The sequence below is a fragment of the Helicoverpa zea genome, chromosome 9 (genome assembly GCF_022581195.2).
Source record: "Helicoverpa zea isolate HzStark_Cry1AcR chromosome 9, ilHelZeax1.1, whole genome shotgun sequence".
Classification (NCBI taxonomy): Eukaryota; Metazoa; Arthropoda; class Insecta; order Lepidoptera; family Noctuidae; genus Helicoverpa; species Helicoverpa zea.
Genome location: NC_061460.1, coordinates 10991907 through 11004852, shown reverse-complemented (window position 1 = coordinate 11004852; position 12946 = coordinate 10991907). Strand labels below are relative to the sequence as shown.

Below are 12946 nucleotides of genomic sequence, written 5' to 3'. Positions count from 1 at the left end.
AATTATGTATTTAATTTACGTGTTGAAGATAAATCCGCAGGTTTATCCTTATCGGTTGTTGCTTCTTGCCGGCCTTTTGAAGTCGGGCGCTCCTTGCTTTGTTGGCCTATGAACGCAGAATATTTCCAGTAGGTGAAAGTAATTACAAATATTACAATTATTTATTGGTGATTAGGTACCTACTATGAAAGGTCTTAATTAGGTTGTGTTATACGACAGAACCGTGTCTCAAAAATAAAAAAATCAGGGTAGGTTAATAAGTCAGGTCAGTATTCAAATAAACTGGCAAGACAATTATTTTGAAATAGGTCGAATACAATTTAAGTCATCTGTCATCCTTGTGTGTGTCCTTTTCCCAGATCTATTTATATTGCGTTTGACTTCCAGCCTAACTTCCTATTAATCCTTGAATGTTATGTACAGAAATAATTGGACTTCAGATTTATGTATTGTATATGCTAACTGTTGTTTTTCTTGATTGTCTTAACCTGTAGTCTATCACTGTACTTATTAATTAAATAAATAAATAACCAGAGGTAGACGACAAACACCTAATTTAGAAAACTATATATAGGTATCTAACATACGCGAAGCACTTTGTGGGGCACTCTTGCGTGAGGCAGGTGAGCCGGACGTGGAGGCCGAGTTGCTTCGACTCCGCGGCCGCCGCACCGTGCCCGTCACCGTCATGCCTTTGATCTCTTGACGGAGCCCTAAATAAATTGGATTTATGACTTAGCAGTATATACCTACTTATTTTTAAATAAAACTACTTTTACGGATGTTAACGCGGTTATATTCATATCATTTAATTCCAACGTTCGGATTGGAACAGTCTCGCTAGTGTATCGCCACTTACGTGAGGCGTTGCTCTCCCGGTACCGCGCGTGTGGCTGCGGCGCGGCGGTGGCGGTGCGGCCGCCCGCCACGCGTCGCGTGCTGCTCACTTGCCGACTTTGCGGCGAAGTATCTAAAATATACAACTATCATCATCATCATCAATTTAAGGACCCAGCTCTTGTCGGTGCAGCTCCTTCCATTTAAGCCTATCTAGCGCTATCACTACAATAAATTTTCTATTACCTAAGGTGTGTGCTCGAAAAAAGTTCCTATTTGTAGTAAATAAATATTTTCGAAATTGGTTTTAACTCTGAAGTAAAAGCTGATAAACATGCAATAAGTCTGCTCATAAGAAGATTCTAACCTTCTGACATGGCTACTTTGGAATCGAATAGTATTTTATAAAAGAAAAATATAGGTATAGGTACTTACATAACAAAAAGCCTCATAGCTTGCATATGTCACGAACCCAAAACTAAATATAAATTACAGTAAATAAATACATAATGTTCTACAGGAATGGGAATAGATATAATGAAACAAAGATTACATGAAATTATTTATTAATATAACGACATACATACCAACTAGATGTACTGTGTATACAAAACTAATGCATTCTATGCAAACTTATTACAATCTATATTTTTCAATAACTTACTTTAACACTCAATGACAGAAACTTTTTTGAACAATTTTTTTAAGGCAATTTATTTTCAACATTTTTATGGTAATTGCATTTTGTGAAGACGATAAAGTAAAGCAAGTTTAAACCTTATTCTAATGGCTTAAAGTCACAAATAAAATTATGTGTAATCTTAAAATGCAACTACTATACTTTGAATTTGAGGGCGTGACCAATTACCATGATCTCTGAAATTCATTCCGAAAATCTTTTCAATGTTATTTTGAACATATGAATCAGTAAAATTTAGAACATTATTTCCCAATATTTTAAGAAAGAAAGAAAGAAACATTTATTTGTCAGAATATGGATACAAATCAGTTGTTGGGTGTAGTTATCAGTTCTAACCATACTTTTATATGCAAAGCTCCAAAAATATAATCGTATTTACCTGCAACTTTGGCAGGATTGGACACGCCATCAAATTAAAAGTTAATAGAATATACCTACCTAAGTCATTTCTGATAGTCTAGCTGACATTATTTTCAGATGAATTAGATTCTACATTTTCGGGTTCCGTACCAGGATTGCTATCATTTTCTGATGTACAATCAGTGCTCAATTTACGCGACTGTACCGAAGAAACACTACTAATTTTATCTTTTCTAGTACCAATACCTGGCAGGCTACTTTCCGTATCGGTGTTATTTTTGTTGCCATGGTTACGAGAACTTTTAGGCGGGCCATCGTCAACAATTTCCGCGTTGCCATGGTAACGGGAGTTTTTAGGCGGGTCGTTGTCAACAATGTCCGCGTTGCCATGGTTACGGGACCGTTTTGGCGCGTCGTCGTCGCTGGCGTCGCTATGGTTACGGGAGCGTTTAGGCGTGTGAGTACCGGGGGGCAGGCTGGGTGTTGAGGAGCGGCGGGAGCGGACTCGTTGCCGCTGGGACGCCTTCAGCTCCATCTCCACGCAGTGCTCCGCGAACATCAGCTGTAGGGGGGCGTACATGTGCGGCAGCAGTTCTAGGTCGCTCATTGTAATCTACGGACAAATGATAAATGTTTACAGAAAATATTATAAGAGCTCGGGGCTAAGTCAAAGCCGCGCGGATCGATCGAACATAAGGCAATGCTATGCAACGTTTGGCGCGGTGGGTCGTAATGAGTTCATCCGTGTTTCGGAAGGCACGATAAAGTGGTGGGTCGTTACGGGTCGTCGTCGTTAGAAGCCAGAAAGTCTGACAACAACAAGTCATACCCAGGAGTATCGGATTGCCCAGGTAACTTGGCAACAGGGTTGAGGAGGTGAGATAGGTAGTCACTCCATATAAAACACTGTTATTCAGCTGTATCCGGTTAGACTCGACAGTCGAAGTCGACTCCAACATAGTTGGGAAAAAGCAAGTCATACAAACCTGCATATTATCAAAAGCGATGCCGACACTGTTATTATCGTTCAGTATATGCGCGTTCAAGCGCGGCAGCCTTGCGTATCTCTGGCTGAAGTGCGTCAGTACTGTGTAGCGGGCGTTCATCTGTCGGCCGATGTCTATGGCCTGGGTGGTGGTAGAGTGCATCTTGATGCGGGCTTCGTCGGCTAGCTCGTCCTCCATGGTGGCTTCGTGGATTAGGAGGGTGGAGTCGGTTCCTGGAAAATTTGAAAAAAAAAACATACATTAGGGGACAATAGTGTGAACATAGTTTACTAAGCGGTATACTGGGCGTAGGAAAGTTAGAGAAGAAAAAAATAACGAAAATATATGTGACTTACGTGCAACTATTCATCGTCAAGTTGATATGACCAAATACAAAGTTATAACAATAGAAGTAACTAAGGAGGAAGATTATTGTTACAGTAAAAGAGTACTGTTAAATTACAAACAAAAACATTTATTTATAGAGGAAGCAATTTAAGAATAGTTTATGTAATTTCCTTATTAAGAGAGAGTACTAATGAGTTCACACTTACCGATCTTAACCAGCTCTTCACAAGGCAGCGTGTCTCCCGAATAAGTCACCTTATACCGTTCGTCCACATTGATGGCGACGCCGAACGCGTTGGGACAGTGGGCGACGAAACACGTCTTAATGGCTTCCACCCCCATTGATGAGAGGGCTGCTGCCGTTAAATCCAATTTCTCTGGATGCTCATGGTGCTAGAATGACGATAAAACACGTGACTGGTTAGTTTTAGACCTTATAGCAGTTTTTTCAGATGTAGGTCGCTTCGTGAGTAGATCAAACGAAAAAGCCATGTTCTACGATACCACTATCTAAATATGCAGAAACAGAGGCAAGTATTAGAAAACAACATAGCAACCCGCGTAATTTTTTTGTTGTAATCATTTACATAACACGTAATCACTGTTAAACGTACATGGCCTTAAAAAAAGTACCTGTTTTGGTACTAGGATTAAATTATGATCTTAAAGAAAGCTAGCAGTTTGAACCTAGCACCAACACCGACCCTTTTAAAAACCACTTTTATAAGTAATAAGGTGGTGTAATAGTATTTTTTTATATATCCATTTAAATAAGAACAAATAAAACAAAACCAATTACCATCAACTATAGTAGGTGTCATTAAAACTCACCAAATTCTGATTAGGAATGAGCGTATAATCACTCTTGAGCCTCTCAAACTGGTGATCATACAGCGTGAGCCACGTGACGATCTGTCCCGGCGCCAGCAGGTACACCGGCGTGGAGGCCGAAGCGCCCTCGCCTGGGCCCAGCTCCTGCATAGCTTGGCGACGGGCTTGGAGGACGCCGATTAGACCTAGGGAAAGAAAGACGAATTTAACTTCCAAATAATACATTGTTAAATGAATAAATCTGCAACATCTTTTTTATGTAAATGTTTCATCATTCAAAAAACATCGTAAAGTTTCTATTTATTTGAGGAATTCGTTAGTTGAGAAAATAGCAGAAAATTTTTGAAAAACACAAACTAACTCCTATCTCCATTTATGTATTTTTTCAAGGTTTTTAGTGATTCATGATTATTTTATTCATATCTGATGATGATCTATGTGCGACTTAGAGGGATCTAAAATTTAACGTATTTAAGTAAAGTATTTCATCAGCTTTAAAATCAATAACTAAAATCAACCAACTTGGAATTAAAACTCCTTTGAAAAGATCATCTTACCAATATGATGGTCAGCATGTAAATGTGAGATGTATATCGCCTTCAGCGTTCTTAGGAACGCGTTGACCTTCTTGGGTCCGTAGAACCGCACCAGCTGACCGAACGTGCCTTCGCCGCAGTCTAGCAGCATTGAACGATTTTCACTAAAAAGTGCAAGTATATTTTTATATGATTCTTCCTATGCCTAATCTAATGTAATCTTGTGAACGTGGAATTAAATATAAATTGAAAATACAATAGTCTGAGCTTCAAAAGACAAAAAGTAATAAAAATCTTGTAATGTGACTTCAAAAATGTTTAAGCCTTTTATTTTTACTAAAATAATCATAAATGAAAAAATAACAGCCCCTTGATCGGGTCAACATTACTGAAACAATTTAAATTAAATTCAGGCAGTCCAGCGGCGAGAAAAGACAAGGGCTACTTTTTATCCGGATGCGGGAAAAAGTTCTCATGGGTCGCGAATGGAACCTTTCCGCGCGAATAAAATCTTTAGGTACATAAAAACACAAAAATAAAACTCACTCAATATGCAGTACAATGGCACTAGTATTCCTGGTCTTACTCGGTATGCAAGAGCCCGTGCCCAAGAATACGACCTTGGGGTACTCCTTAGTGTCACATCGAGCGTAACGCATGCTGTCTACCAGGCGACGGAACTGCTCCAAGCTGCCCACGAAGCCGTCGACGTCCATGGTCTCTTGGATATAGTCTTGTATGTGGAGCTTTGGTTCTGCAGTCCTGGAGTAAAGAAATTGAGGGTGGTTGTGTGAGTGAGGGAGTTGAAAGCCTTTGTTAAAACTTTTGTGCATCTTTGATTCACAGCGATCTGTCTCTTTAGTAAGATATTTAGCGTATGTTTATCAATTTATACTGGGTCTTGCTTAGGAACGTGGCCTTTGCCACATCTTCCACCTCACTACTTTCAATACGTTTTAAAGTTCTACACAAATGTAGCGAAGTATTCAAATAAGGATTTTTAGATCGCGTTTGAAAATATTGGGAACTTTGGTGCTTTCATACATAGTTACTCTCGGCTAATCACATCTTTATAAAGCGAAAAAGCCAAAATGGCTGCCTCCACCTACTCAAAATAAAAAAAAATAAACAAAACGAATATACAACTAACCTGTCCAGCTGTTTCTTGGGCCTCAAGTGATACATGGTGAGGGTCCGTCCCGCCAACATTTCGACCTTAGACACGGCGTCGCAGTCATCCATGGTAGGCTGATGTCCATCCCCCTTAGCTGACCCCTCCAAGTTAATAATATTCTGGAACTGCGCGAGCGCTATCTACAAATGATTGTTTATGTCAACCCTTCACCACATGCAAGCTAAGCTACGTATGCAGAAAGTGCCAGTATGGAGCGTTAGAGGCTCGAAAGATATAGACATGAGAGGTTAGTAAGGGTCTATGAGATTTTTGGTCTAAGGTTCTTGGCTTGCGACAGTTCAGCATGCAATCATCTACATATAAAGTTAAGTAATTTTTATTTTGTTGATTGTGTTGGTTACAGCTCTATGTCATCCAATAGATATTTTAAATTATAATTCTTAGCCTTAAATGCTTTGAGACCAATAAATAAATGATAAAATTAAATAATTAGAAATGCTAATTTCAAAGTGTTCATTTTTGCTAGTGTATCCAGGTCTTACATGCATTGTTCTTCATAAGAAAAAATAGCGTTATATGTATAGACTTTGCTAACTAGACTGTACCGAATTTTACTCTCAGAAACTTGGACAAAAACGTGATAACACATAGCATAACCACCGAATGAACAAGACTCCACAGATATGAGATATAAAAGCAGTAGCAATAGCCCAAAACACACACACACACAAAACCTACCTTATTCTTAAGCTCCTCCAATCCCTTCAATCGAACAGGACTATTCGTCTTCGGCACGGGCGGGTGAGAGTTCCACACCGCTGGGACACTAACATCCCGTAATAGGGGAAATATGTCAGGGTCTAGGAGATGAAGTTTGTGTTGTGTGCGGTGAACGGCTTCCGAGCCGAGGCAGGAGTTCTGAGAGTTGAGGACTAGGTGACGGGTGCAGGGGCCGAAGAGACCCATGAAGGCGCGGTACCTGGTTAACAAAGATTCATATTAGTTATTATTCTTACTAGCCTATGATGTCCCACTGCTGGGCAAAGGCCTATTGGATTTATATACAGTTCAAATATAGTTAAAAAAAATTGACAAATAACTTTAGAACTGTGATATCAGTCATTTGAAGACCTGTGCATGCAAGTTATTAATTTGTTCTGCGAGAATAGTAATTACTTCAGAGTGGCCATGTTATTTGAAGTAAACTTATAAATTATATGCAGAAATATATATTAAACGTATATGTCCTTAATATATTTCTGTATATCTATAACTGTACTAATATTATAAAGCTGAAGAGTTTGTTTGTTTGAACGCGCTAATCTCAGGAACTACTGGTCCGATTTGAAAATTGCTTTCAGTGTTAGATAGCCCATTTATCGAAGAAGGCTATAGGCTACTTTTTATCCCGGTACGGGAAGTAGTTCCCACGGGATGCGGGTGAAACCGCTGGCAGAAGCTAGTAAATTATAAGTATCTAGTTTTTTTTCACATACAGGAATGAATTTTATCCAGTGCGCAAACTTTGTCAACTTATAGTTAAATAAGTTTTATAGATACGTATATTTTTATTTTGTTGTGTTTTAGTACAAAAAAGAAAAGTTATTGATATCGAAAGATGTTTATTTTGTAACCGATTGTACGGTCACAGTCGTCGTAGTAGGCACGGCGGCAACGCGAAACCGGTTTACTGCCGCGAGCGCTGCTCCAAGCGCGTAAGGCTCAACACACACCAAAAGAGCGGCGAAGGGCAGCGAAGCGAAGCGGGGTTTGAGTGTCATTTGAATGCGGATGCCCGCGGCGCGACTCGTTCGAGTTTCTCATGCGAAAATATACATTATAGTAATGGGAATAAAGTCAAAATTCAAATGACACTCAAACCGCGCTTCGCTTCGCTGCCCTTCGCCGCTCTTTTGGTGTGTATTGAGCCTAAGAATAGTTGGTATCCATATTTTGCTGATTTTAGGTTGGACAAAAAAATGAAAAAAAAAAAATAAAAACTTACTGAAGAAGCAGATATGTTCTGTTAATAATTCTGGACCACCAGATTTTTTTAGTGCACTGCTTAAAATTCATTCCTGTATACTTCTGTAGCTGTAAAGTCAGTATGCATGGAATATGGATGCATGGAATATATGTAGCTACTGACTTTTAGTTTTAAAAATATTCTTGTTGAGATCAGCTTACATATTTAGATAATTAAACACGTATCAGTTTTTTAGAGTACATAAATGATACCTAGTACTTCCTGCACCAAGTAATTAAATAGACCATGTTCAACTCACGCAGGATTATGGAAGACATGAGGCGGTGTGAAGTGGACTATGAGCGTAGGAATGTTCTCAGGAGGATTAATGCCGTTGTCGAAGTGAGCTGAAAACTCCGCCTCCTTCAGGTACGCTAGCTCCGGCACGTCGATTACTGCACAAGTAGTAAACAAATATTTATATATTATATCAGATATAAATATATACATATCAGAATCATTAGGTTGGTGTCATATTGAATCACTAGCTGTTCCCCGCGGTTTCACCTGCATTCCGGGAAACACACTTTTCGAAATCGTCATGCCCTTTCTCAGGCTTTTAACTATGTATATAAAAATATTCTTTCAATTGGTTCAATATTATTGACGCGAAAGCTCGACTAACAGACAGTTCATTATTTTAGCATTTATAATAATTGTAATTGGAAACCTAAAATGACTGAATCTGGTTGTTCCCTGATCTGAACAATAAGAAGAGAACTATAACTTTGCTTTTTTGAAAGCAAAGTTATAGGCTATAAGACTGGATAACAATATTAGCTCATAAAATTACCTTCAGAAAAGACTGGCCATGTGACAAACATAATTGAACGAAATATAATGTCGGAAAACTACGAAGATAAAGTTGTATTCCTTTAAATTCCTTACCAATAAACACGGGGCCAGATTCATCAGGAGTCTTCACGTCTCTAGACAGCACGAGTGACCCATCGGGCAGCACCACATCCTGGCCGTTCTTCAGCTGTCCCAGCATCGGACCTGGCTTCACGCCTTTCTCCACACACTTCGCTAAGTCCAGGGTGCCTAGTCGTTTCTGTGGAAGAGTTTATTCTGTAACGGCTGTTTTCAATATTCTATCTGTTGTTACTTATCTCTAGTAAGCACAAAAATAGATACATATGGGACAACATTTCGTCAGCAGTTTCAACGGCATCTGAAAGGGATCACTCTATGTACTTGGATGGAAACAAATCTTATCTGTCTCCTCGTTTCTTTCTAGCTACATAGTCACCAGTTTTCAAACAAATCAGTTTATCCGTAATTTTTGAGTTATAAATAGTGTAACTACATAACACGTGTATAAAGTAATTGTACGTGGTTAACGTATTTTTTTTATAATGGCGAGCAACAGCGAGCCACCAACAGCAACAGTGAGGTAGACGACAGTTGCACGCGCCACAAGGGTAGTAAAAGTATATTTGAAATTATCAGTTCAGGGTACAGAACATAGATGAAGAACCAGCTTACCTTCAATGTACAGATGTATGCAACAGAACAATGGGTTTTCTTCTGTAGTTCATGTAGAACCTTCTCAGTCTTTTTCTTTAATGGATCTGAAAAATATGAACGAAAATATTGTTCAAAATTCTAAGTAAACCTGTCAACCTGTGTAATTCTGATATATATAACTGCCAAGTTTTATCAAAAGCCATCCATTAGTTTGTCCATATGTACAAACTTTCATCACATTTCAAACATCTTATGATAAATTACCTACATTGTATGCAAATACCTATTCTATTCGAAGTAGGTTTATGACTGATAAAATATGAATTACCTTTCTCTACAGCAGACTTTGGTTTATTTTTCTCTTTACTAGCCAGTTCTCTAAGCTGCCTAGCTTTGGCAGAGTGGGTACCAGGTTCTAGGTTCCGCATCTCAGGCCTGTAATAATCTGTGTCATCATGAATGAACTCTTCGTACTCTTTGTCTACATTGGGGTCTAATTTTGGCTTCTTTACTGCTTGTTGCTTGAATTCTTTCCCTGTAAGTAGGTTGTCGTGTGGGCCCCTGAAATTATAAAGTTAGAAATTATAAATTATATAAATGTGGAGACTGCAGACAACAAAACGAAATTTAGAAATTCTTTACATGAAACAATATGAAACTGCACACTTGCGTCTGACAAACATATTCCGATGATGTCATCTATTTTGAGACACAGAGTTTACAGAAGGATTTTAATTATGATTCAAACGAACTTTTTTGAAAAAGATAAATATTTTTAAGAGTTGTTTAAAATGTTACAAAAAATACATGTCATACTTACAATAACACATATTTAACATTCATAACATTGTCTTCAAAGTCTTCACTGGGGCTGCACTTGGCCATAGTTACCTGCATGTCCTTCATTATGACAAACCGCCTTGTTGCAGCGTACAACTCATCCTAAAACAATGCAATATATGTAGTTATGTTTTAAAATTGGATGGGTCGGTATAACTGTTTTAATGGACTGTGGGGCATTATTTATCTATACTAATATTATAAAGCTGAAGAGTTTGTTTGTTTGTTTGTTTGAACGCGCTAATCTCAGGAACTACTGGTCCGATTTGAAAATTTCTTTCAGTGTTAAATAGCCCATTTATCGAGGAAGGCTATAGGCTACTTTTTATCCCGGTACGGGAAGTAGTTCCCACGGGATGCGGGTGAAATTAAAAAATAATTATCCAGTGCAAGGCTGACTTGAGCTGACTGAAAGGTACTACTATTTATAAATTGCTTGCATTGTTATATCAGTTACAGAAATACATCATCCTTGAAAGTTTCAACTTTTTATTCAACTATCACACTTTAAGATATATTTTTAGCTTGGTGACAAAGGGACAGACGGACAGCAAAGTATTAGCTCATTTTACCCTTTGCATAGAAACTCTAAGAATTACATCATCTGTAAACTGCAACATCTATCTATGACTTTTTAAGACTACATACCAAGCCCTCAGGTCCATGCAATGTTATATTGGGTACACCAACATCCTGCAGTGTGAGTGACAGTCCCGGTAAGCCTCCAATGTTCTGCCATGTCTTGGTTGTGATGAATATGTGGTCCAATCTGGACAGCTTTACTTTGTGCTCGTGGGCTAACCTCTGTGTGCACTCACCGCAGTTGAATAGATATCTGCAAGATTATTAACGCATAAGAAAATGTTTTTTAAAAGTATGTGACTACTTTATGCGTTAATTAAAAAGTTTATACATATAATTATGTAAAGCTAGCTAGTTTTATTAAATTCTATAATATTTACAACAAGAATTTAAAGTTGAAGGTTCAAATGCAAAGATAGTTATAGTTGTGAAATAATGGAGAACATGAAAGAATTATTTATGTTGTGAAATTATTTACTTGCGCTCTGTTAGAAAAGAAAGCAGAAAATTAATTGCTAGATTATTTATGAAGTAAGAAAGTTTATTACCAACTCTATTTATGTTATTCCAACCTATAATACTATTAAGAAACGTATTAAAATAATAACAGCTGAATAAAGTAATTTCAAACCTTGCAATGTTATGAGTCCACAAAGTAGTTCAAAAACAAAATCTCTAAAGAGCAACTTACCGCTTCTGATCCGTAAAGAGATACAGTGTGTTGGGTGCACCTCTAGCACCTGATCCCAGTACCTGGAGGTATACTGTGCTAGGACCATACTTTTCACTCTTCTTCGATATCTGTTGCCTTTGACGTTGCGCCTCAGCGATTCGTCCTGAATTCGCTTTCGGCATGTCGGCTAGAAATTCCAATAGCTTCTTAGTACTATCAGACGAGTGAGAGCGTATGCTACATTTGCTAACTACACGGTAACTAAACAATACACTTATACCGTACATGTGTTTTGAGGTTATTGTTATTTGAAGAGAAAGTTTACGAGCATTCGTCCCAGATTTTAATTGGAAATACTATTTTTGGCATAATTCATATTATTTACTTATTGGTTTTCATGACAGATTTTCAGATTTGGAACATATTTGAGTTTTCCTCCGCGACATTCGGGCATTTTCCGAACTTTTCGCATTTGACAGTGACAGACATTCGCTCGCGGCTGACATTCGCGATAGGTTGACTGACAAGTCGAAAATGTTAAGTTATATCAGACTGATTCAGAAAAGGAACTGCTTTTATTTATACATTATCAAATTAAAGTACACATATTTACTCATATTAAGTTCATTGTTCCAATTTTATATATAAGAAACCAAACCTTTTCGATGTCAGGGTTGCAATCTAATCTAAAAGTTCCTAAAAAAAGTTCCCACGTTGCGAGGCTTTTTGACAATACAATGGTAGTAGTAGAAAATGAAACAAATACAATGCAACACTGATTTAGAAAAATGGCGTTCTATACAGCTGCGGGTTGCGCAATTTTTATGTAAATGTGCACGAAATTTATTAGAAAAATTAAGTTTTAAGTGCAACAAATACTTCAGACTGTGGGCATGATCTTTTTATGTAATTTAAATAGTAAAAATCGTATAGTGTAATTATATTTTTAGTTCAGTGCAAACCTGTCATGGACCGTGTATTTTTTGTGTTGTGATGTATGAAAACGATAAATAATGAAACGGAAAATAATGCGGCTGTGCAAATAATGTGACAATGATGGGTATGATATGGGTGGTGTTATTGGTGGCCTTGACCGGCTCACACTTGGGACACTGTTCGCCTCTCCGATCAACGCCGCAAACCTACCCTCATGGTGAGTCATTTTGTCGAAAAATGCATGTTTTACATTAATTAAACGAGTATTCATCTCTCTGCACATCCCTTTCGAGTGCAAGTGAAAGGAAAACCTGTAATAATTTAATTTTTTGTCACTGACATTGTGTTCACAAATGCTAACATCTGTTCAAATTAGAAATTGGTATCAATTCATGTTTAGGAGGTGGCGATACAGATTTCCGTTACAAATTAAAGCTAATTACTGTAAGAGTACCCTCAAATATTTGTTAATTTGAATTTAAATCATACAGACTTTATAATTTGCTGACACTTTGTTTGAATGCTTGTCCTTGTTATAAAACATGTACCTATGCATATATGTTTATATACGCATATATACGAAATGTCAATGCATTGAGCAATCTGTGCTTCCTTTATCAGCAGTGTGTATCCTCTAGCAGAGCTAAATATTGACTCAACAATGATACAATGGCACATAATGATAA

General features: G+C 37.8%; 2 protein-coding genes across 3 annotated transcripts in view; one reads left to right on the top strand and one right to left on the bottom strand.

The window, feature by feature from the left end:
- Positions 1-1386: 1386 nt before the first annotated feature.
- On the bottom strand, positions 1387-11810 carry LOC124633537 (ribonuclease Z, mitochondrial). 2 transcript variants are annotated; one of them, XM_047168797.1, is made up of 16 exons: positions 11610-11810; positions 11343-11511; positions 10718-10904; positions 10050-10171; positions 9558-9790; positions 9248-9333; positions 8648-8813; positions 8019-8154; positions 6472-6712; positions 5749-5912; positions 5145-5360; positions 4620-4762; positions 4063-4247; positions 3438-3624; positions 2884-3116; positions 1387-2510 (listed from the first exon to the last, which is right to left on the bottom strand). In XM_047168797.1, exons 2-16 carry the CDS (start codon positions 11504-11506, stop codon positions 1995-1997), a joined length of 2979 nt encoding a protein of 992 aa, XP_047024753.1. In that variant the 5' UTR covers positions 11507-11511; positions 11610-11810; the 3' UTR covers positions 1387-1994. The 2 variants fall into 2 exon arrangements, with proteins under 2 accessions (XP_047024753.1, XP_047024752.1); XM_047168796.1 differs by having other exon boundaries at positions 11343-11810.
- A 543-nt stretch (positions 11811-12353) lies between these two features.
- LOC124633116 overlaps positions 12354-12946 on the top strand; it is a gene marked incomplete at its 5' end in the record, with an annotated part of 40609 nt that continues 40016 nt past the window's right edge. The window contains one exon of the mRNA XM_047168214.1: positions 12354-12477. Coding sequence (XP_047024170.1) covers positions 12354-12477 — 124 coding nt within the window. The remainder of the gene's footprint in view (positions 12478-12946) is intronic.